The sequence below is a fragment of the Pelobates fuscus genome, chromosome 6 (genome assembly GCF_036172605.1).
Source record: "Pelobates fuscus isolate aPelFus1 chromosome 6, aPelFus1.pri, whole genome shotgun sequence".
Taxonomy (NCBI): domain Eukaryota; kingdom Metazoa; phylum Chordata; class Amphibia; order Anura; family Pelobatidae; genus Pelobates; species Pelobates fuscus.
This window is the reverse complement of record NC_086322.1, coordinates 61,181,023-61,207,553: the sequence shown is the minus strand read 5'-3', so window position 1 is coordinate 61,207,553 and position 26,531 is coordinate 61,181,023. Positions and strand designations below refer to the sequence as shown.

General features: G+C 42.5%; 1 protein-coding gene across 1 annotated transcript in view; it reads right to left on the bottom strand.

The window, feature by feature from the left end:
• Positions 1-26,531, bottom strand: part of STX18 (syntaxin 18) — a 129,437-nt gene that overhangs the window by 35,519 nt on the left and 67,387 nt on the right. Inside the window, exon 3 of the mRNA XM_063459867.1 lies at positions 14,007-14,122. Coding sequence (XP_063315937.1) covers positions 14,007-14,122 — 116 coding nt within the window. The remainder of the gene's footprint in view (positions 1-14,006; positions 14,123-26,531) is intronic.

The window sequence follows — 26,531 nt, the reverse complement described above, 5'->3', positions numbered from 1 at the left end:
GAAATCTGACAACTTGCATTGTTTGGAAAACAAAATAACAAAAGAGTAAATGAATGAGCTTTAAAAACGGAGAATGGTATCGCAATTTCTTTGGATAACCTTTCTTGCCACAAAATATGTTCACACTAATTGTTCTAATTTTCTATTCTGGCTCATTTGATGCTTTAAACAAGTGTTTTAATTAGCTGGCATGAGTACTCTTTGCAAAAAAACTGACAGTTCAGACTTAACCCTTCTTTTCATCAAAGGAACCACCAGCTATTTATGGATTTATTTTGAAATAAAACACTGAAAACACACTGATACTTCTTTCTTTTTCAAGAATACTTTGGGGTAGAGATACAGATCAATATTCTGGTTCTTCCTTAATTAAGAACCCCAAATACAAATCTATGAATGGTTGTATTCTCATTTCATCTTGAAACTTGTTAATGGAAGGGTGGGGGGGGGGGGGGGGCAGGAATCATTGTTTAGTAAATAAGCGAGTGCGCTGGATTGTGTTTTTTTGTATGATATATATATATATATAAAAAATTATTTAAGTAACTGCAATAATTACCTGTAAGGGTTAACTCTACCAGACAGCCACTAGAATAACTTCCGGGCTGTTAGGCAACTTTTGGTACCCTGACGGTGAATGTCCTCACGCTATGCATAGGGAAATCCAGCGTTGCCCAAAACCCCATAAGAAAGCATTGTATGATGCTTTCCTATAGGACAATCCTAATTCAAGAGCAGAGCAGCCATTGCCAAGCATGCGCATTAGGTCTGCCCCGCTGGCTGAAGTCAGCGGGGGATGAGCGTAGGCGGACTCAATCCAGCACTGTACCCAGTTAAGTGTCAGAAAGGGTTTTTAATCCCTTCTGCACCAAGGTGGGAAGGGGGTATGAGGGAGGGGGAAGCTATAATCCCCAAACAAGTTTGTTTTCCTGGCACTATAGTTTCCCTTTAAAGGACCACTATAGGCACCCAGACCACTTCAGCTTAAAGGACCACTCTAGTGCCAGGAAAACATACTCGTTTTCCTGGCACTAGAGTGCCCTGAGGGTGCCCCCACCCTCAGGGACCCCCTCCCGCCGGGCTCTGGAAAGGGGTAAGTGTTTAAAACTTACCTTTTTCCAGCGGTGGGCGGAGAGCTCTCCTCCTCCGATCCTCCTCTTCTCCTCCCCGTCGGCTAAATGCGCACGCGCGGCAAGAGCTGCGCGCGCATTCAGCCGGTCACATAGGAAAGCATTCATAATGCTTTCCTATGGACGCTTGCGTGCTCTCACTGTGAAAATCACAGTGAGAATCACGCAAGCGCCTCTAGCGGCTGTCAATGAGACAGCCACTAGAGGAAATAGGGGAAGGCTTAACCCATTCACAAACATAGCAGTTTCTCTGAAACTGCTATGTTTATGAAAAAATGGGTTAACCCTAGAAGGACCTGGCACCCAGACCACTTCATTAAGCTGAAGTGGTCTGGGTGCCTAGAGTGGTCCTTTAATGAAGTGGTCTGGGTGCCAGGTCCATCTAGGGTTAACCCTGCCGCTGTAAACATAGTTTTAGAGAAACTGCTATGTTTACATATGGGTTAATCCAGCCTCTAGTGGCGCTTCCCACTGTGATTTTCATTGAGAATGCTTTCCTATGGACTGCCTGAATGCGCGCGCGGCTCTTGCTGCGCGCATGCGCATTCAGCCGATGACGTCGGAAGGAGGATGAGAGTCCCCAGAGCCGGAGAAAAGTAAGAGATTACCCCCTTCCTCTCTCTTCAGTCTAGCAGGAGGGCGACCCAGAGGGTGGGGACCTATTAACACTATAGTGCCAGGAAAACAAGTTTGTTTTCCTGGCACTATAGTGGTCCTTTAAGCACCTGAAGATTATTTTCTCTTTTTTTTTCTCATTCAAAGTTTATTAGCTTCATTGGTGTGTACATCAGAAAGGCATACATGTGCGTCAAAGACAATGCAACAAGATAACATCATATTGTAACATCGTACCTAACGGCATAGTAGTGAAAGGCAGGTAAATAATAGGTAGCTCCACAGTTACATGGTAGGTTGGCTGGTCGATGGCAGCGCAAAGCAAAACATTCTCCTATTTAAACATGACAGGAAAACTCCAAACCCTGCAGTGTTTGTCAAATACCAGCAGCCCAAGTCGGTCTCAGCAAGCACAGCCTCTAGGTTTAGCGATACGGTATCAAAATGAAAACAATATTAAAATTAAAGTTAATAGTTAAATGAAAAGATAAATGTCCAGACTCTCCATGGAGTCAGGAATAGTTACATAGTTAGATAGCTGAAAAGAGACTTGCGTCCATCAAGTTCAGGAATAGGGTGGAGGGATTACGTGGAGACCCTCGCATGAGCTGCGGAGTATATTTATCTCCGTGCTCCCTTGGGTCTGGTTCGAGCACGTGTCTCCGGGCGATTTATCACGCCAAAGTAAAAGTGGGGTGGGTTGAACAAGGCTAGTGTCTGATTGCTATGTATAGTCTACTTGTGCCTAAGTGTGCACCTCAATTGTTGTTAACTAGGTAACAGAGCAAGAATCTAAACGAACTAGTAAGAGAGTAATCTACATTGGACATAAACTGTACTTTACTGCGTGATCAAGCTATGTCTCTCTAAGCCTGTAGTTTTTTTTTTTGTAAATCTCTTTTTTATTGAGGCATAAGAGTTTGTGGGTACAGAATGTAAGAAGGGATACAATAAAGTTTCATACAATTCGGGAGTAATACAATGCAGAGTGTATCATCTCTAAATATTTGCTAGCCTCTTTTTATGTTATGAATAAACAGTGAATATGACATCAGAAACAGTTAAAGATAACATTACGTTTAAATTCAAGTTTACTGAACGTTATTCTATGATAAAGGTATAGTAGTTAAACTGCGCTTTTTCAATTATATTAGTAAGAAAAGTGGTCAGCGGAGGGACAAAGCGTTTAGAAAAGAAGCCTGATTACACTGACTAACTACACAAAGGGTGTAAACAAATGAATACGTTTTAGCACATGCTGGGTTGGTTAGTAAAAATGTTTAAGCCTAGGTAGGAGGTATGTTAGATAGGTACGACATTGTATTGTTACAGGTGATCGAGTGCAGGTGGGCTTCAGGTGTTAATCGTTAGGTTGCATCTTGCTGTGAGATGTGGGATCAGTGCTGGAGGCAGGCATTTAACCCCATGGCAGCGTGATGGCTGTTATGCCTGCCGGGTGCCCATAGCAGTTCAGCTAATACCTATCGGGTGTTGGGTACAGTCCAGGTGCGTGTAACAGTTCATATCACGCTTAAACAAAACAATTACGCTATCGGTAAGAACAAAGGAAATGGAAAGAAAACTTTCGTTTGCATGAGGTAACATAAGGTGTTGAGTAGAATGTGACAGTGAGTACAAGTCAGTAAGCGCGGCTGTAATTATGTTAGGCATGCCGTCTGGTGTTTGGTTCGTAGTCCTCTACAATGGGACCTGTCAGTCGCTATGTCAGTGTTGGTCAGTGAAGGTAATGATCGTGTTATTGGCGGTTCTAGTCGACCTGCTTAGGTGTTTAAATGCCCCGCTAGGTACAGAAGTTGGGAGGCGAGGGACAATGCTAGACACGGTACCTGTACAAGAAACATCTTGATTGTTGCCTAGTGAAACCTTCCCCTTAATTTGCTGTGGTCCCCTATCGAGTTATTGGTTATCGTTGCATCTTCCTACGTGAGGTGATAGCTATACTGGTACGGTACGACTTTTTAGCAAGGTGTTCTGCCATCGGTTCGGTGTACTGGTCTCCGCCCGAGAAAGGGCAGGCATGTTAGCTCAAGGCATGGGCCATACGTACCAGTGATTAGAGTAACGGTTGGTTGGTATACAGTGTGTGGCAGGGTGTGCCAAGCTCCTATAGGTGATGACTTGGTAGAAAACTGTCAGCAACGTTACGTCCGTCCTATAACATGGGGCAATATTAATCTATGCTGTCTAAGGTATAGGGCAGCCTGCCATGTTATGATAGCAGGGCGCACAGGTTGCGATAGGGCATGTGAGCATCGTGTGCATGCAATCTACTAAATACGAGCTAGGCAAGAGTGGCAGACCGGGTTCACTGCTGGTTTAGCCGCTTCTACGCTTCCGTGTGCATAAAGCTAATCTTTAAACGTTCAAGACTATGTCATAGAGTGTTTGGGTCGTCAGGCTGCCAATACAATTAGATAGATATGAGAAAAAACATAAATGGCAAAATCTGGCCCTCTTCACCAAGCAATACAATGGATCTTAGCTACTCCCGCCCACATACTTGTTGGTGAGTAAAGGCATTAGCAGTTAATCACAGTTAGTTATGCAGTCTGGAAAGGGTCAACCTAAGTACAAAAATCAAATAACAAAATGATCTGAGAGGGTCGGTAGTACATACAGTTCGTATATGTCTCAGTGAGGTCTGATTCTGTGGTGAGAGAAAGTAAAGTCTCTCATCTGAGGCATCTTGAAACAGGTGAAAAAAAAAAAAAAAAAAAGAAAAAAAAAGAAAAACGGTGAAAGCATTGTGGCCAACTCCATAGTGAGGTGGTATGGCTCAACAGGAGCTCAGTGGAGGTATCTTCAGTAAGGAGTGATGAACTAAGGATAAAATGAGGATCTCCGGCCTTGTGTCGGTGTCAGGGATCAAGATCGCCAATGTTCCGACTGGTAACATTTCCGGACACCGTTCACGTAGTGACCGCTACATATGGGTCGGGTGTCTGTCCTTGAGGTAGGAATGGGACTATTCTCGTCGGGTCCCAGGAGTGGTGTGGTGAGTCAGTGCCTTGTTGGGCTGCCTGGTTGAGGGAGTCTGTGGGTAGGCCCAAGGCCTGCAAAAGTTGCACCGAGTGTGCTGGGTCTTGTAGCCTGTGGGATTCCGTTCCTCGCCGTACTACGAGCATGTGGGAAGGCCGCCAGCTGTATTGTAAGTCATGCTGTCGGAGTAGCGCGGTGATCGGCTGGAAGGAGCGTCGCCATGCCAGGGTCTCGTTCGAGAGGTCGGAGAAAAAGGTTAGTGTTGTGTTATTGAATTGAAAGGGTGTCTTACCCCTAAGGGCTGTGAGGATTGTCGTTTTGTCCCGGGTGTTGCGAAAGACAATAATTAAGTCTCTGGTGGCCGCGGTCGGCGCTTTAGGTGGCTTGGGAATCCTGAAGACGCGCTCAGGGCTAACGGTGATGGTGTTCGAGGGCGCCAATATATTAGCAAGCAATTTCTCAACCATTCGCGGGAGCTCCGCATCGGGTATGGCCTCAGATACCCCTCGCACCTTCAGGTTGGTTCTCCGCCTAGCATCTTCGTATTCCGCAAGGCGGAGTTCTTGCCTCCGCTGTCTTGTTTGCAGGTCGTTTACAGCCCGCTGAAGTTCCCCTATATCTTTGGTGTTGCTAGTGGATGTCTTCTCAAGGGCGCCCATGCGGGTTGTCAGGCCCTTTAGGTCTCCTCGCACTGCTGTGATGTCCTTTTGCAGTGTCATTTGGATGTCGTTTAGCAGTTGTTTTAAGACCGCTGTAGTTACTGGAGCGGAGTCCGGATTAGGTTTGTTCTGTTGTGGGGGTTGTCCCATAGCAGGTGTTGTCAGATACTCCTCTCCAGATTCTTCCTCAGAGAAATCTGAGCAGCCTCCGTGGAGCGCCGCCATGTTAGATCCGCTTGGGCCTCGCGCCTGCCTCCACATGTCTCCGATGGTAAGCCCTGAGGACGGTTTGTCCGTGATTGTTTTTCTATTTTTTCGTCCCATGTCGATGGGGGCTCTCAGGGGGGGCCCTTGCCTTCTTTTGGAGGTCCGTTTAGAGGGTATAATCCCCCGTTTATTATCTTCGAGCCCGGAGCTCTCTTTTGGTGCGACCGCTCGCTCTTGCAGCTAGGCTCCGCCCCCCTCTAAGCCTGTAGTTGTACTATCGGTATAAGGAAAAACTAACAGGTATAGTGCTTTGTCCCCTGTGGGTTGCGTCTGGACAGTTAAAGTGATGCTATCGATCTGTAGCGTATGGTGTAAGCATGCTTGCTACATGCAATATAGGTGAAGGTATGTATACATTATTAAGATATGGCTCATGGGCGCTCTGTAGTTTACGTTGCACATTCGTGTTTAAACTGAGAGCTTAGTTAATGCGTTTTTATGCTAAATAAAATAGGCATGTGCATGTGAAAACATGTAACATGTCGTCGCACGGTGCCACATCAGTATCAGCAGGCATATTTTGAGCAGTATTTAACAAGGCATGTGAGGAAACTGTACAATTTTATATTTTACTGTCATGCTAAATATTGGGAACTTATGTCAGGATGAAAGACATGGTTCTAAACACAAGGTCCCAGCTAGTTCAAGAATTGTCATGTTGGGTATAGTCAGGAGCAATTGCACAGGTTGCACATGAATAGCAGGTTTTGCTGGTGGCAGTGGTATGTCAGAACTAACAGCAGCGTCGGTTTGTATGTATGCATACAGGGTTCACATTGGGTTATTAATTAGCTTAGTTGACTTTAACTGTCAATGTATTGCTATGTAGTGTAGTATACCTGTGGGGTGCAGTTAGGTTGCGAGAGAGTAGTGTGGTGTATGGTTAGCTGAGACCTATATGTCTGCGTGTGAAATAAGGTAGGCAAGTTGCAAACAGTATGTGTTGTACTCTCTCTAGTTGCATTTGTTATGAGTAAGTACGGTTAAAGGTGCGGCATAGAGAGGGAATAATTGATCCACTGAGGCTGGTAAAACAGTAGCTGCATGCTGTTAGCTCCCTCTGGGGGCTCGGTCAGGTATGTGCCGATCGTGCAGTCTATCAAAGAGGTGCATGAAATAATATAATATAATATAATATAAAACAAATGGGCAACAGGCCTAACTAGAACATAACGATAAGCATGTTAGGTGATGATTAAAGAAGTCACTTAAGTTCGGTTGCACAAGTCAACGTCTTCTAGGGGAGGCCTGGCTGTCAGCCGATCCCTGTGTGTGGCAGTTCCCTTGGGCTTCGTGGTAGTCCACGCCATGGAATAAGAACCAGTACTAAAAATATCGGTAATATATGAGCATGGCAGATAGTAACTTGTATCTGATAGTAACTTGTGTGGCGGGTGTGTGGCAGTCTGGTGGAGGCCTCACATGTCTCCGCTGCGGTACAGTCCTCGGGTCTCCGAGCCGCCGCTCGTTCTCCCCACTCCGGCCCCCGCCCATCGGTTGGGTCCTCCGCGGTGCCGTGGGCACTCAGGGGCAGAGATTGTCCACTAGACCCCACCACAAAGTCCGTGGTCCTCCCGCCCCCTGCACCTCCCCAGCATCGCATTGTGCCCCATGGAGCGAGCACCCCCATGTCTCTCCCCCTGCCGGCCTCACTCTTAAAGCTGGTACACAGTCCCAACGGCCACCGGTCCGCCGGTAGGCCCGCGCACTCCCGCCTCACAGGGCTCACGGCAGCGGGGACATTGGTCTCCGGGGACCCCCTACCCAGAGATTGGGGTACTCACTGCTCCGGTCAGCGTGTGGGCAGTGCGGAGATTCCGCTCGGGCCTGTTCGAGCCGTCCATGCCAGTCCTCCTTGGTATGTTCGGCTAATGCCCACCGGGCGTGTTAAGTCGTGTTGGAGCGACTCTGGGTAGATGCTGGTGAGTTTCCAGGCAGCCTCTGCCTGTTTACATCTGGCTGGGTGTCTCTTTGCCATTGCCGTTTTAGGTGGACGGCATAGTGTCCATGCGGGGGTTCCCGCTGTGGTTCCAGTCGCCACCATGTGGCCGGGATGTCCCCCGCCGGCCGGGGGGAGACGGGGCCGTGCCCCGGGCCAAGGGTCTCCCCACGCCAGGGATGCTTGCCTTGTGGCGGGTTGGCTCTGTTGCGCCCTTTCGCCGCGCCATACTGTATGTAATGGCGGCCAATGCTCAGCAGCCGCGTGTAAGCTGGACCCAGACCTCTCCGTCCGCCCGCTCGCCCGCTACTCGGTCGGCTTCCTGCAGATGTCTGGTGGGTGTCGGATCATTCCCCCTTTCAGGTGCAGCAGGTTTTACTGTTTTTGAGCATGTTTGGGCCATGTTGGTGCTGATTTAGGCGGTTTGCCTCTGGAGCCCATGCGGATGGCGTCCAGTCGGCCCGGCCCCGCCCCCTGAAGATTATTTTCAATGCGTTTCCACCCGCATTTAATACTAGACACACTACTAAATCAAGCAAGTAAATGGTAGAGATATAGCATTTACGCACACAACTTAATACCTGAAATACCTTGCATTATTTACTTCTCAAGATTATGTACTTGGGGGAACAATCCATCATTATATTGCATTGTGTCTGCAATGTTTTAGTGCTTTCTCACAACACCTCCTTTGTCTGTATCAGATGCAGCTGGTAAGGAGTCTAAAACATTTCAATTTAATCTCTTTCCCTCAAAAATCAATCTATGATGTTAATTATATTTCACTTTACTCTTCTAATCTTTGCATTTTTGCTACATGTTGTAATGCTAAGATTCCACTAGTTCTTGAAATAAATGATTTCTTAGTACTCCAACAATGCAAACCAGGACTCCAAAAACCTTTCAACACACACATAACTATTTAAACAGCCTCTAAATCTACACTGAAATCAAGATATTTTGAGCAAATTTGCTCCTAAATTATAATATAGAGTGTAATTCACAGTAGTTCCAAAAAATAATGTCATTATAGTCATTAATTAAGAATGGTTTGACAACTTCTTCAGAACACAACACATTGGTAAAAGTCACCCAACACCTTCTCTAGTGGTGCTGAAAGCTCCTACAAGGAGCTTCCATTAGCGCAACTGAGGTGATCCCTACCAAGCAGGGCTGGCTCATTGGCCGAGACCGACACTTGTCTGCCAATGGGTTACTCCCTGCACTGCTGGGCTTAACTCAGTGACAGAGTCTCCGGCAGCTTTGGGGGGGGGGGGGGAGGGGGGCAGCAAAGGGTGCCTGGTGAGACCCAGGTAAGTTGTCAAACTGTTCTTGAACTGTTTGACTACTTACTCTAAATAGGCACCAGGTGACTGTAGTGACTATGGTGCTTGAAATGTTCCGTTAATAGGTTTTCTGACAAGTTCACTAGCACTTTCACATCTAATATTTATATCAGACTGCCAGCTAGCATCAACACTTTTAATGTTTAATTGGCAGCAATGGGGAAGGCTTTGTTTATTATGCATGTCACATTGGGGCATTGTAGGATATTTACCTAAGTGTTGTGTTCTGGAAAGTGGTGCAAAGATATAAAAGGGGAAAGAGTCAAATACGTTATTCTCAAAACTATCAAATGTCGGAAATGAACTACCACATTTGAAATGTTCAGCTACAATATCCAACTTGGAAACATGGATGAAGGCAAGTCGCGCTAATTTACAAACGATATACCGTTTGTCTGTGTGACACAAGTATAGGATTCAACCAAATAATGACAAACAATTAAACAAAATAGACCATTATCAAAATAGTCAACAAAATGAAAAGATCTTGAAGTATACAGTAATTAGTGATTTAATAAATACATGAGGAAAAGCGATTGAGCAGCGAGCAGAGAGTCCTGTTATCAGTGTTAAACTAACTGTATTCAGTAACGAGCATTGCAGAAATAGGATCAACTCGTCTAGGTATGCTCCTATCTCTAAGAGTTGGAGGCTCTACTGAGGTAAAATAACCCCTAACCAATGTATTTGGGGGGAGGGGGAGAAAGAAGGGGTAAAAGAGAGTAAAAGATTAGATAAAATAGGTAATGGGAGTGCTCGGGTCACTGAAGACCGTCCTCCTCCTCCTCTTGAAATCCACTGGCACTGACTGTATCAGGGCCCACATGCTTTGTGGGCCAATCCACTTAGGGCCATGCGATGGGTATTATTGCTGAACAAGGGCCCCTATTGGGTGCCTTGGCCCTTTAAGAGTTCACCCAGGTCCCTTTCAAATCGTCAGATACTGGGAGGAAGTGAGAGATGGCCATTTACTCCCAATTTCATACAGAGAGTGCTGCGTGGGAGGAAGCAGTAGTATGCTGCCTCAGACACCACACTCGCTCCCATCAGCCTCAGCCAGCAGCAGCAGGAGTCCAAGCAAGTCAGCCTACTTCAAACAAATGGTATGCTAACAGGAGGGCAGCTGCAAATATACAAAGTATGACATGTATGTGTGTATGTATGTATCTATATGTGTCACAGTGGGTGTGTGTGTGTGCCAGTGTGTGTCAGTGTGTGTATATCTGTGTGCCAGTGTGTGTGCATCTGTGTGCCAGTGTGTGTGCATCTGTGTGCCAGTGTGTGTGCATCTGCCAGTGTGTGCATATGAATATGGGTCAATGTGTTTATATGTGTGTGTCTGTTTGTGAATGTATATCTGTGTGATATCCATGTTGCAGTGTATGTTTGCATGCATTGAAGCAAACAAATACCAACACAACATGCAAACACAGTCTTGCAATTTAACAAACCTATTATATCCAAACACACAGTGCTTTTAAACTACAAAATTATACACATTCACTTTTGTTATTCACTTAAAGGGACACTCCGGGCACCCAGACCACTTCTGCCCATTGGAGTGGTCTGGGTGCCAACTCCCACTACCCTTAACCCTGCAAGTGTAATTATTGCAGTTTTTAAAAAAACTGCAATAATTACCTTGCAGGGTTAACTCCACCTCTAGTGGCTGTCTACTAGACAGCCACTAGAGGTCACTTCCTGTATCATAGCACAGAAAACCTGTGCTAGAGCGTCACTGGACATCCTCACGCTGTGTGAGGACCTCCAGCGTCGCTCATTTCCCCATAGGAAAGCATTGAAAAGCATTTTCAATGCTTTCCTACGGGGAGCTCTAATGCGCATGTGCGGCAATGCCGGTGGGCGGGATCAGTCTCGCCCACCGGCCGACGCAATGCAGAGGAGGAGCGGCGGCGGAAGAGGAAGCAGCGACGTGGGACATGTTGCTGCCTCTGGTAAGTAACTGAAGGGGTTTTCACCCCTTCAGCTACTGGGGATTAGGGGGTGGGAGGGAGAGGGGACCTGCAGTGCCAGGAAAATGGATTGTTTTCCTGGCACTGGAGTTTCCCTTTAAATACAAATACTACACACAAATGTACATCCACATTTAAAAACCAACATTACATCAATACACACCCTTTGCAATATTAAAAGACTAAAATTACATACAAACACCCCTTCATTCAAACACCAACACTACACACAAAAGCACACCTGCATTTAAAAGCCAACACTACATACAAACACACCACTGCATTCAAACACGATACACAAGTGCACCACTGCATTACAAGGGCAACAGTATATGCATGAACACAAATACTCTACACAAAAACATGCTTGCATCCAAACGCACAAACACGGCTCACAAATACAGCCTTAAAAGGATGGGCAAATGGTAGATTCCCTGATAGAATGGAGTTGTAAGACAGATAAGGAGCTGCCTTTAGGTCACTCTTGCACTAGATAAGGGCTCAAATAACATTCTTGCACCAATGTCCTCTTTACATTACTTCGACCACTGCTTGAGACAAATGGGGTAACTCCTCCAGGATCTCACTCATGGGGAGTAGAAGAGGCTAAGGCCTCTGGAGGCCCAGTGCCCGGAGGCAAGCTGTGGTTCATAACAGAAATGATTTATCAGAGTAGCACAAACAAACCAAGGTGGAGGATGGAGCTTCAGTACATCTGTATTTTTCCTCCTAGCACATGGTCCTATATCATTTCTTGATGCAGACATTAACATTACCCCATTTCCAATTCACAATGTAATTACCATAATTACATATTTGTCACCCATACTTTTGCAACTAACAATTCTGCCTAAGGCGATGTAATATCTATTAAGCAGCAATTTGCAGCCATTTACAAAACACAGTCATAAAAATAATAAAACAGTCACCAGCGATATTTTATGAAAAGAACAATATATTGGCTGTGTTTATTAAGCCACTGCTCTCCTACATAACCTCTCTCTGTATGTCACTGACACAGAACATACATTAATTAGCCTGCATAATTACAGTACTCTAAAATTAGAAGTCTAAATCTTCATGGAGTAGGGAACTTTTTTGAAATGGTCATAAGACAGACTAAATCAATCTACATTGCGCCATAGTGATATATCAAGAAAGAAACATACATTTGCTAATTTCTATATTTTTATCCGGTCAGTTCGGGGCCATTGACTTAATCATTTTTTCCAATCGCTATAAAGATTTATCTCAATATTCTAATTGAGCAATACATCAAGTGTGACATGAAGTGGATTAATTATCTCCACTTTTTCGTACTGGGAATGCAGTCACGTCATTAGTTGAAGTTATGAATACTCCAAATAAATCTTTGATGCACAAAAACCATTTTGAAACAATGAAGAATTTAAAGGGTAACTTTAAATATGCACCAAATTAAAATCATTGCCAATAATAGAAACATTCTATTGATTTATATTCTTATTTGAAATATATTTAGCTTTTTAATTTGCTTACATGTAGGACTGTAAAGGGACCCACCAAAAACTGAATTCACTTACACTCTTTACAAAACCTGTAGTGCAGTGAGAAAAAAAAAAAAAAAAAAAAAAAAAAAAAAAAAAAATCGGTCCAAAGGAGCACGACCACAAAACAAAACAAAACCGGTCCTACCTGGATATACACTGGGATGACACGGTCTCCTCCCAACCAAAATATAACAGCCTGAATCAATACGTACTCAGTCCAAATTATTTATTATAACATAGGGGGAAAGATCAAGAGAACCGCACAAAGAGACAAACTGTCTGAAGACAAACACTTCCCCAGTAAGTGATACACCACAGAATGTTTGTCACTTTGTCCTGTGCTTCCTCTGTTTCTGATTGATATATTATATATAAGATACAGGATGCACCATATAACAATCACAATTAATAACATATAAATTTTAATAAGAATACATGAAACAATCAAAACATAAAGAAACAAAGTAATCCAAAGAGTAAATTACCTAAATCTCACAAGTCTCAAAACAGAAACACGAGCCACCAATCACCCCAACATTTCGCCACCTACTGGTTGCCTTTATTAATGATTGATATATTATAACATACAGAGGCTTGTAGCCAGTAGGAAAAGGACATAAATAAAAAAAAAAACGTAAATATATCAAAAGGCGCGCTTTGTCTTTATGACTCCCAAACGGAGAGCAGTGCAGCCTGCTCTAACTTTGATGGCTCCAAAATAACCAGGACAGGCAGCTGGGTAATGTAGACCGGAATATATTGCAGGGGAACCACAACCAGCCTTTATACAGAAAAAAAGGATCTTCCCAGTAAGCTTTAAGGTACGAACTCAGTGAGGATACAGATGCCGGCTTGTCTGTAACTCTGTGATAGTGTGTGATAGGGCTTGTTTAACACTGTAGAGGTGCAGCTCTTTGAAAATTGTGTTACTATCTCTGATAATTTTAGCGCCATTTATTCACTTGCGTTTGCATAAATAGACAAACCGCACAAACATTTTGTGCCTGTAGGCACTTTCTCAAAAAGGTATAACACGCGGTACGCTGTTCGTCCATTTGTCCTGCTTATTCCCACCTCTTGGGATTGAACACTTACATCGATTGAGGCGTTTTTTTGCTTGGAATTTCCACAAGGGATTTGTCTCATTGCTGCTCACGGTTATAGTTCAATAACTAACTATGATTGATGGAAGTCAAGATAAAAACAAAATACAAAACAAAAACAAACTCCCTATGTCACTGTCTAAATCTGTTGTCCAGTATGTGTTATTGTTCTGTATCCTACGGCTATTTAAATTAAACTCTCTCTATAACCAACTAGGATAGCAAAGAGCTTATAGTGTTTAATCCCTCAACATTTTTTGCACAGGTCTCTGCATGTAACTTGATGGCAGTCATCTTGGCATAACATGGCGTTGGTCATCACGCACTTTACAAAGTATAGGCAGACAATAAAAACTTCATCTAAAAGGAAGCAAAGCCCACAATGTCACATTCATTTTGTGGAACACTTTACAGATTTCCTAAAAATACAACTATGTACACTTACCTTCAGTTCTAAGTTGCTGAATAGCATCTGCACACGTTCTCATGAATGTCTGTGCGTCTTGGTCAATCTGATCTCGCTCTGTGTCTGTCATGCGCGAGTATTCTGACACTACATGACTGAAAAATGATAGCCAGAGTTAAGATATGTTATAATAAGGAGAAAAAAAATATTTGTTATTTACAAAATAGAAAAATTAGGTTCTGAATGCAGAAACTGCATAGCATGACAACAGTTAAAACGAACAATATGCATAAATATTTATCGTATTTTAAAAAGACACTCTAAGCACCAACAAAGCAACTTTACTTAAATGAAGCAGTTTGAGTGTATAGACAATGCCACTGCAGTCTCACTGCTTAATTTCCCACTATTTAGGAGTTAAAGGGAACCTCTGTGCACTATAACAACTTTATCAGAATGAAGCGGTCATGGTGCCAGGTGTTGGCTTGCCTTTAGGGGTTAAACTGTTCTCAAATGGTTTAACCCCAGAGTATTCTCTCCAGCTCCATTTAGCTCTTCCCTCTGTCCCGCTTTTATCAGATACCTCAAACAGGAACCCTCGGACGGTCACATATAGAGATGCTGCTGACTGGCTGCGAACGTCAACTGACACTCTAAGCCAATCAGTGCCTCCCCATTCACAAAAGGGCTTGAGAAATGTATGTATTTTTTCTCAAGCTGTTTTCATAAATTGGGAGCTACTTGTTGGCTTAGAGAGTCAGCTGACACTCTAGTCAATCAGTAGCGCACCTGTATGTTCCAGTCCAAGGCGTCCTGTTTGAAAAATCTGAGATAAATGAAAGGACAGGGACAGAGCTAAACCGCATTGGAGAGAATATGTTGGGGTTAAACCATTCTTGAATCAGATAAAGTTGTTATGGTGCCCAGGGTGTTCCTGTAAATCACTTTTTTTTTTTTCAGCCCTAGGCACATCTCCCTGGTTGTGACTCACGCAGCTAAACATGAATGTGTTTTTTCCCCAATCAGATCTTACAGCACGGTTTGTTTTCTTTAGATGTTCTTATCGCTATATAGATTTATGGAAATCTCAGAATTGATAGGTATGCTTCAACTGAGGCTCTGCTTCCCAGAAATACTTTGATTCCTAAATCATAGTTGCCAAAATATACTCAGCAAAGGAAGTGATGTATCGTTTAGATTGTACGCTTGTCTGGGCAGGGCTCTCTTTACATACTGTTCCCAAAAACAGATGTGAAAAAGGCTGATATGTCTCTTTTCAGCCAATGTAACTATGTAACTATAGGTCAAACCTCTTTTGTTAGAATTAAATATTGTACAGCGCTGTGGAATATGTCAGCTCTACATAAATAATTGTAATTGTTCACACATAAATCAATATGCTCAAAAAAAAACAAAAAAAAACTGTGCAACATTCCACCAAGTACTTGTTGCCTAGCAAGTCCCAATTTATAAGCAATCTCAATCACAAACATATTGCAAACACTTAAATTAACTTAATTAAAATAAATACTCTAATTTCACATTATGCATAAATAGCCCCCCCCCCCCCCCCCCCAAAAAAAAAGAAAATACATCTTAAATAAATCTTAAATTCTGCTATATTTTTCAAACTTCTCTATTTTGGCAAATTCCCTGAACAATTCTTGCTTCAGTTTAGCAAATAACCTTGCTTGTAAGCATACGATTTTTTTGTAAGATGTTAGAAACCAGAGTAGGAGGAATCAGGAACTACAACGTGAAGGTATGTTCTACATAAAGGGTCATCTCCGGATCCTTGGATTTTAACTCTTTATTGACATGCGGTTAGGAAAGTACTATTATATAATGACAGCCCTGGCATGCCATGTGTTATGAAGGGGTTAAAAGGCAGCACAGCCACAATGTACCTTAACCCCTTAAGGACCAAACTTCTGGAATAAAAGGGAATCATGACATGTCCAACATGCCATGTGTCCTTAAGGGGTTAAGCCTTTGTAAGACTTGTAAGCCTTTGTTGACTATAATAAATGTATAAAAGGTCTACAAAAATATATTGAAATAGTAAACTAAACAAACAATCTGAACTCTCAGGTCTAAAAGGTATCAGAACTTATATATAGATGATTCTCATCGGACTATTTCGTGCATTTTGAGTCTTAATGCTCAAGAAAGGGACAGTCACAGAAACATTCATACAGGCTCTAAAAGGAAAGTGTCACAGCATATTGAACTTCTTCAGGCCGGGGGATAAACATACACGCCATTATTGAGATCTCAACGTGTTCTTTAGGGTAATGTGCATATTTCGCAGTGTCGCAAAGACCATATCCTGAGAGTTAAACGGTGACGCTTGCAATCACCAGTCTCCCCTGTGTGTTAAACCAGGCAGATATTCCGCTCACATTCCTGGAGGCAGTAAGCTTGATGCAGACAGCAAGAACATAATTAGATTCAAGCAGACAGAAGAAATGAAATAACCTTGTCTCCACACCAGAATGAAATCTAAGTAACTTAAACAGTAATTTTACGTTAAATGCCATTCCACTTGTTTTTATTACCAAGACATACCAAGTAGTCTTGATCAGGTAGACACGGTCAAGAATGCTCATTTTTCAGCATGATCGCCAATCAACCTCATTGGAATGAAAAAGTAGGACTTATTGAACACAATTTGCATTCATTCCTTGAGGCTATTTGAGATGGCAATTACATGGTGTAGAAGCCCGAGTAATGCTGGCATAATACTAGATATTTCTGGCTACAAAGTTTATTTGTGTCACTTGTGGGGTCTGTGCATTTTCTGCAGACTGCCCAGGCAATATGCTTGGAGAAGAGGTGAGTGTCACACCTTAAATGTCTTGTCTAGGTGTAATAATGTGAAATGAAAAAATGCAACACAGATACAATCTAATAGTGTAGTATGATTAAGTCATATGTAGAAAGGTTAGAGAGATGCACTTACACTATTTGGAGCTGTAATGTAGCTCAAACATATGAGCTGCATTACAGCTCAAAGTAATGTAAGTGCATTTCACTATCCTCTCTCCATATCACTTAATCATACATTATTAAATTGTATCAGTGTTCTATTTTTGTCGTTTCATATTATTATACCTAAGGACATTGAATGTGCTACTCCTACATCTGCTCTAAGCATCTTTCTATACAAAAGAGAACAGAGATGGCTTATTCTGCTGCCTACCGCCATCCTACCAGGATACTCCCCAGCATCTGACAATTTGTTTTCAATCTTCTGCTCAGGTAATATGCCTGCAGGATGGTGACCTAGTTGGTACAAGAAATCCTCCACAGTTCTCACACATGCTTGAAGGAATGACATTGACAACTACTGTGCGTCACTCACTTCCCACCATCCATCACTAAAGACAAGTGAAAGAAAATGGCAAATTACTGTAGTAGGAAATTAATCAAAATCACCTAGTTTTAGGAATTTGTTGGACAGTGTACTCCCTCTGACATTATGCTAATTGAACTGTACAAAATGTACAGATAAAATATGATTTCGTATTGAAGATTTTTTTACTTTATTTCTGCATAGAGTTCTAAACAATATCTATAATGAGACGTGAGCCCCTAGCAAAAATGTAGTTGTGAAGAAAATCTGGAAAAACTGCAACTCTTGTTTACAATATAGAAAAAAAACATGTCTGCAAACACCGTTATATATTGGTGTTTTATAGATAAAAATGATTACAAAGCATCAGCATTCCCAGTTCTGATTCAGAGAAATAAGGAGCAACCTTAAAGGGTAGTAAATTCTAACTTCAATGTTCCCAATTAATGGAAACAACACGAGAACCCTTTCCAAATTATTCTAAACCCAGCATCCTCATGTTACCATAGTCTTTCACTTGTGAACGTTCTCTCACTGTTTAGTGCATAAACCTCCTTACTGCTGATAGCCTAGTGTACGAAGTACCTTGCAGCTCAAACATACTTGACGGATGATAGTAGAACCATGATATTATTCTTTGGAGTCTGAAGTATCAAACGCACTGCAGAGTGAAGGTTCATGTGGTAAATTGAGATCTCTGCCTTAGTGAGCCATAGTCAGATAAAGGCTATTTTCTTTTCTCTATTCTATAATCAATAGATCAGTGCTACCCTCCTGGTAAAATCTATATAATAAAATGGTGCAGTACTAAAATGTGTTTACCTGGATTATTTTATATGGTTAATTCAGCATAACAAGAGTTAAACAACTTGAAAACTAAAATGGCAGGTTCACAGATACAGAAAGCTGGTCCAAAACAGTATCTGAAGATAAAGTGGCCTGTGTTTATTTCCATCCACTTTACTGAAGTCACAATAGCAGTCAGCTGTTAAATTAAGTGCGCCAGGAGAGCAGCGTGTTGTGGCGTGACTCAAAGGAAATGAAAGACAGGATGAACACACACTAATGGAACAAAATACTCCTCTCACAAATGCCTGAAATTTTGATATTACAGGTCGAGATTGTCAAACATACAGTTCCTGTGCCACAGGAAGGAGCGAAGTATGATAACTTCTGAGGCTAATAAGTAATCTTGCCATTTTTTACGCCCACAATGCTATATAGTTCACACAATAGAGAGTATGATTTATTATGACTGTAAGATGGGACCAATCCAGCTGTATTATTATTATTATTATTTTTAGAATCTGTGTTCTGTGGGCAGGTCCTGGCTAAAGGGGAAAGTCATAGGTTGCCGACTCCTGCTCTCTGGAGCATAACATGCCCGGTTTCAAAATGTTCTCTTTATCAGAACCCTCCAGTTAATTTATGTATTTCTTTTGCAAAAACAGATCTACAAGCAGTAAAATAAAGACAGTGAAGCAATGTTTGCGCATAATGTAGCAATAAATACATAAACAACCTTCTACGTATCTTATTATAGTGCTTATAATTTTTATATAGTTAGCACAGCTATTATTAACAATCAAACTCGCCTTTGGATTTACGGCTTTTTTTCTTTTACCTTCAGTGTAAATGATCTCTTCTTTTGACTATAAGCTCATCGAGCAGTGCCCTCTTAATCTCATGCTCCTGTGTTAAACTTATTTTGCAGCAGATTTTACAAAGCAGTATGGGCACATAATACACAAGATTATGAGCCCATACTGATTTGTACAATTTGCTGGCACTAAAGAAATAATATCAGCACGGGAACATACATTTCTTCAAACAACTAAACTAATAAGATCAGTATATTCGGGCCAGTCCTATCCTATGAAAATATGGCCGTCTGTAGAACAGATTTCAAAGACACAACACGCTGGCAAAAAAAATAATGTGCGACATGTCGATCTGTTTACATCAGTATATGAAAGATGGTGATTCAAATACTTCATATATCATAAACAGGTGGCACACACGCACATTACATTTCTGTTCTAGAAAGTAGTGCAAAAATGTAAAAGTCAAGGAAAAGTTTTTGCTAGTTCCATTGGTTTCCATGGTGACAGTCCCAAGTTTAGCGCTTTAGTTTAGACTACTTTAACAAAGAAAAAATCCAGAATCTTCCCCTCAGTACTCTATAAAAATGCTAGAGGCAAAGCATCAATGCCAAAAGGTTGTGGACCCAAGCTGACCATGCAGCAGTAAGGGAATGCTTGTTGTTTTTTCTGTGTTTTATTTTGATAATCCACTGCACATGATTTTGCATTTAAACATGAAGTTCATGCTCAACTTAAAGAGAAACAGTCACTTCCTAAATTTTAGCACACCCCAATATAGTTTGTTTTAATCTACCTGCCTCGCTGGGCAAAGTCAATAGCAAAGTATACAAATGAGTTCTGTCTAGAAGAGCTGTACACACAAAGCATGCAGCACGGGAAAATAGCAAATGTGGTCAAATGTGGTACAAAACATGGAAGTGCAATGATTTTTACTTTGCTCTCCTGTCAGTGGCGGGACTAATGTAGAGAGGGCCTCGGTGAAATAATTTTATTTGGGTCCCTCTCTAGCACAAGGGTGGTGAAAAATAAGACCCCATCTGTTGTACAACTTCCATAATGCTATGCCAGCTGGAGATCTAACATTTGCCTATCCTTGCAGGGTTGTATTTGTGAGAAGTGTTTGTGTCTTTGAATGTAAAGCATGCTTTTATATAGGAGTATGTCTGTGCATGTAGAGGTGTATTTGTATGTACTGTTGCCATTGGAATTCAGTGGTATACTTGTGTGTAGTCTTTGCATTTGAATGCAGGGGTGTGTTTATTGTAATATTAATTTGGACTTTTAAATGTAGGTGTACATTTGTGTGTAGTGTTGTTGGCATAGAATAATAGAATTTGAATACAGGGGCGTGTTTGTATGTAATGTTTGCATGAGTGCATTGGTGTGTTTGGATGTAATCCTGGCTTTTAAATGTGGATGTACAATTACATGTAATATTGGTGTTTGAGTGAAAGGGTGCGTTTGTATGTAATGTTTTTGTTGGATTGCATGTGTGTTTGCATGCTGTGTGAAATATATGTCAGTATTTATATTTACAGCCACCTGTAGGAATGTGGCTTACTTGAAGGCTGATGCTGATGTGTGGACTGCAACTCACTTTGTTCTCCCCCCTGCTCCCTGTGATTTCTCTTCCTCCCTCGAGGCAGCTTTTCTTATAGCTGTGAGGAAGTGACAGGCTGTCACTTCCTCCCAGCCAGCTAATATCACAGGGCTCCTAAAGGGCCAAGGCACCCGACCAGACCCATGTCAATCGATACCCATTGCGCTGGGCCACCTCTGGCAGAGATCAATCTCTATCTGCAGGGCCCATTACCAGGCAGCAACTCAGTGGCGAACTCCCGGCACTGGGCCCCCTAACGCTCTGGGCCCTGGTGGAGCCGCACCATTGGTAGTTTCACCACTTTCTCCAGTGTTATACTCTGAAATTGAATTTACTGGGGTAGGGGAACAAGGAACTGTCACTTCTTCTAAAGTGACAGCTACTTTTTAACTTTTGCAACACTTTCATGTTTGAATATGAACTTTGCAAATAGTGTAATATAATTTTATATTAAATACTAGTATGCAGTGCTTTTCTTTTTCTTTAAGCACTCAGACTAATCGATGGCTCCTTTGCCAACTTGCTTCTGCCGGTGAATGTAAAACTACAGACTACAGCAAATCTAGAATGATATAACGGTAAAAAACATTCCACTGGCCTTGGAACTTGAATCGAAAAATGTATACCCAATAAATCAATACAGCTGCAAAGGATGAACTGGTGTGAATTTACCAGCACAAGACAACATGATTTTTATTTTGATAATAAAGAGGGTTCAGACAGATTTGAAGTAGGATATGTTAGCATCAAAGCATACAAAAAGTAGGATAAATAATGGAAACAGGAGAGGACACAATATAACTACTTGTGTCAATCCTGTTCTAATTATCCTATGCACCAGTGAGAGACTTCAGGGGTCTCTCCGGGCTTAACCCTAAGTAAATTCATTGAGAAAAAAAACAAAGAAAAACATGTGCAATGGTTCACCTAAAGTCTGGAAATACTAGTAACAGTTGTTGAATAAAATTGTAGCAAAATGAATACTAATAAGAGATCCTGTAATAAAACAAAACAACTATAAAGACAACCTTGCAGGGCAACTCCTAAGTCTGAATGCGGTTAAATCATTAGCGATAAATCAAAATAGTGAGCTTGACCAGAATACACTGATATAAAACGGTGTAAACATATACATAGAAAATGGCTAAAATGGCCCAAAAATAGAGAATTATCAAAAAATACCAGTAGTCAGTAGATGTTCCTAAATATAGAGGTTAGGTACCATATAACCAGTCAATATTAGAAGTATGAGGAGAAAAAGGAATTAAAGATTCTATTGCCTGTAAGTACAAGGCAAGGATTAAACTAGAACAGCCTATCTCCCTTCAAAACTAACTAGACAGGCATAGGAGAAAAAACTGAAAGAAAAAAATAATCAAACCAACATAATTACCAACAAGTGAGTAAATAAAAGGTGAAGTGCCTAAAAGAACCCGAACTAGAATGACCAACGCGCGTTTCGGTGCAGAACTACATGCACCTTCGTCAGGGGAACAATCAAATGGCAAGGATCGCTCTTATAACAAGATATCCCACGTGGGTATTGTCAGTAAGAGCCAATGGTATGCATGCACCTCAATCAGGTGTGTGGTTATTGTGACGTTGCTGTAGTTTGCAATGTTAACGCCCATAGAGTACTATAGTCCAACCATATGGATGCCGGGGGAGTGGTTTACTCCACAGGGCATTCAGAGAGTGTGGACACATCTAATCGAATAGCTCAGGGAAGTAATGCCCATACATCTCTATAATCCATAGATATGGAGGTAGAAGTCACTCTCACTGCCGAAATTTTGATCATCTTGGCATCGTGATAAAAAAAGTCAATATCCCCAGTGTAATACTATATGTACAGCGTGATTGTGCATCATAGTGAGAATTGATTTATTCTGAGATAAATGATGTATATGGAAATACCTAATTTAAACCCAACAGTGATGAAGTTTTGAGCTTATAGATCCAAAAGCTCTCTCTTTGGAGTAGCTTTTTATCCAGATCTAGTCTTCTGGGGCCAATAGTTACTTTCTCGATGCCACAAAAGCAGAGTCCATCCGATGTACCGCTATGGCATAGTTTAATGTGTTTTGAAATTGGAGTGTCCACCTTTCTGAGTGGGTTGACAGAGTTAACATGTTCACGGATTCTAAATTTAAATGCACGAGAGGTCTTGCCTACGTATAATTTCTTACAAATACATGTCACAATTAAAAAAAAATTTTGTGGTGAATTCATGGGTGTTGGTAGAATCAAGGAATGTTCTAGATGGTCTCAGTATGAATTTGCAAGCCTTGCATCTACCACATTGGTAGGTTCCCACAGTAGGGGATTTGAGCCATGAAGGTTTTGTAAGGGAAGTTTTTAGAAAACTAGGGACTAATATATCCAAGTTTCCGGCCACATCTCGCTGTGACAGATACGTGTGGAGTGACCACTTTGTGTAGATGTTTATCTTGATGCAATAAGGGCCAAAATCTCAACAAAATCTTAACGATAGAATGCCAACCGGCATCAAAATTACCAATACATCTAAGTATTTCAGTAGATGAATTAATTGGTAAATCTTCAGTCAGAAGTTCCTTACGATCATTTAGAAGGGAACGCTTGTATGCAGCTTTAATGCATCAATTCGAATAACCCTTACTTTTAAACTGGAACTTTAGTATCATCGCTTTCGGTTTAAAATTCTTTGCAGTTTAACAATTGCGTCTAAGGCATAGCTATTGTCCCACTGGAATCCCCCTCTTAAGGGCCAGTGGATGATAGCTTTCCCATTTTAAAAGATTGTTGGTAGATGTGGGTTTCCGAAAGAGTGTATTTGATAAGATTCCCTCAGTCTCAATTCTAATTGTGATGTCAATGAAATTAATCACATTCCCACCAATTTCTGAAGTCAGTCTCAAGTTAATGTTATTGTAGCTATAAGAGCGATCCTTGCCATTTGATAGTTTTCCCCTGACGAAGGTGCATGTAGTTCTGCACCGAAACGCGCGTTGGTCGTTCTATTTCGGGTTCTTTTCGGCACTTCCCCTTTTATTTATTCACTTGTTGGTAATTATGTTGGTTTGGTTATTTTTTTTCTTTTAATTTTTTCTCCTATGCCTGTCTAGTTAGTTTTAAAGGGAGAGAGGCTGTTCTAGTTTAATCCTTGCCTTACAGGCAATAGAATCCGTATTTCCTCTTTCTCCTCATACTTTTTAATATTGTCTGGTTATATGGTATCTAACCTCGATATTTAGGAGCATCTACTAACCACTGGTATGTTTTGATAATTCTCAATTTTTGGGCCATTTGAGTCCTTTTCTATATAAATGTTTACACCGTTTAAATCAGTGTATTCTGGTCAAGCTCACCATTTTGATTTATCGCTAATGATTTAACCGCATTCAGACATAGGAGTTGCCCTACAAGGCTGTCTTTATAGTTTTGTTTTATAGCAGGATCTCTTATTAGTATTCATTTTGCTACAATTTTAATAAACAACTATTACTAGTATTTCCTGACTTTAGGTGAACCATTGCAGATGTTTTTCTTTGTTTTTTCTCATATGTTAGCATAAATCACAGGCAACATGAAGCTAAATTCATTATGACCTCAACTGAATGTGTGTGTGTGTGTGTGTGTATATATATATATATATATAAATAAATAAAAATAAAAGACGCAATTGGTATAAAAACTATTATTGGACTAACAGAATTTTGGAGTTTTAATTGGTCTCCCTAGAAAGCGTACAGCCTTTTCAGAGCCTGCAATGAATGTCGCTGCAAGGCTAATTTTTCTCTCCTGTTGCTTCTTGCGCATCTCCTGTACTCCTGTACCTTATAGGAGGTGATTCAAATTACTAACCCTTAACTAAAATGCTCTAAACAATAGCCTGTGTTAAACATCTTCATTCATTTGTTGCTCTCTCCTATGTGTCGGTGAAGTTCTCCTGTCCGCTGCTCGCATCCTTACTGCTAACATGCGCTTGCAAGACTTCGCGTTGGCAGCTCCTTTCCTTTGGAACAGCATGTCCACCCCCATCAAATCCTCACCTAGGCTTCACTCAATTAAGATGTCCCTCAATACCCTCCTCTTTGGAAAAGCTTATGGTCTCCCAGAATAACCTCTATTTCACAAACCTGTCTCTTGCTCTCTCTTAAAGGGCCACACACCACTCATCTTCCAGTTCTGCTACTTTCCCACCTTGTTGCTAAGCTGATATCCCCTTTGATTTTTTTTATACCCCACCTCCTCTAGATTGCAAGCTCATTTGAGCAGGGTCCTCATCTATCTAGTGTTCCTGTAAGATTTTGTAATGGTTTAATCTATTGTTAAACTTATAATATTGTAAAGCATTGCGGAGGTTGGCGCTATATAAAATCAGCCACAACATTATATAATATATACAGCATATAAACTGAACAGCCACAACATTAAAACCACTTAAACATTAAAAGCCTGATATCATGTAGGTGCCTTCTTGTGCTTCCGAAACAACTGTGATGCGTCAAGCATGGACTCTACATGGCCTTTGAATGTGTCCTATGGTATCTGACACTAAGACAATAGCAGCAGACCCTTAAAGTCCTACAAGTTGTGAGGTGAGGCCTCCAAGGATCAGATTTGTTGTTCCAGTACATCCCACAGATTCTCAATGAGATTGAGATCTAGGGGATATGAATGCCAAAGCAACACTTTAAACTCTTTGTCATGTACCTTACACTATTCCTGAAGAATTTTGCAGTGTAGCAGGGTGCATTATCCTACTGAAAGAGGCGTACGTGATCTACATCTATCTCTAGGTAGGTGGCATAGGCGTGCGCACGGGGTGTGCCAGGTGTGCCGGGTGTGCCTGGGCACACCCTAATCACACCTCCGTGCTGCACTACCTTTGGGCAGACTAACATGTCGGGTCCTCGGTCTATGACCGAGGACCCGACACAGGAGGGGGCCGGCGGCGTGCACACAATGCCGCTGGGTGAGAGGCCCCTCCTGTCCGTCTGCCCTGATCCTCAGTCTGCAGCTCCGCCGGGAGTGAGCTGCAGACTGAAGTATCTCGCGATCTCCAGCCTGTCAGAGCGTTGCCACGGCAACGCTCTGCCTGGAGATCGCGAGACTCACCATGTGGTCTGCAGCTCACTCCCGGCGGAGCTGCAGACTGAAGAGAGAGGGCGCCCACTGGACCACCAGGGAAGGTATTTAAACCCCCCTCTGCCCCCTGTCACTCACTGCCCCCCCACCCTGCCTCTGCACCCATACCCCCCCTAACCCCTGTCCCTAGCGCTCTAACCCCCTAACCCCTGTCACTCACTGCCCCCCACCCCCCCTAACCCCTGTCCCTACCCCTCTAACCCCTGTCCCTAACCCCTGTCACTACCCCCCTAACCCCTGTCACTACCCCTCTAACCCCCTAACCCCTGTCACTACCCCCTCTAACCCCCTAACCCCTGTCACTACCCCCTCTAACCCCTGTCACTACCCCCTCTAACCCCTGTCACTACCCCCTCTAACCCCTGTCACTACCCCCTCTAACCCCTGTCACTACCCCCTCTAACCCCTGTCACTACCCCCTCTAACCCCTGTCACTACCCCCTCTAACCCCTGTCACTACCCCCTCTAACCCCTGTCACTACCCCCTCTAACCCCTGTCACTACCCCCTCTAACCCCTGTCACTACCCCCTCTAACCCCTGTCACTACCCCCTCTAACCCCTGTCACTACCCCCTCTAACCCCTGTCACTACCCCCTCTAACCCCTGTCACTACCCCTCTAACCCCTGTCACTACCCCTAACCCCTTTCACTACCCCTCTAACCCCTGTCACTACCCCTCTACCTCCCTAACCCCTGTCACTACCCCCCTAACCCCTGTCACTACCCCTCTAACCCCTGTCACTACCCCTCTAACCCCTGTCACTACCCCTCTAACCCCTGTCACTACCCCTCTAACCCCTGTCACTACCCCTCTAACCCCTGTCACTACCCCTCTAACCCCCTAACCCCTGTCACTACCCCTAACCCCTGT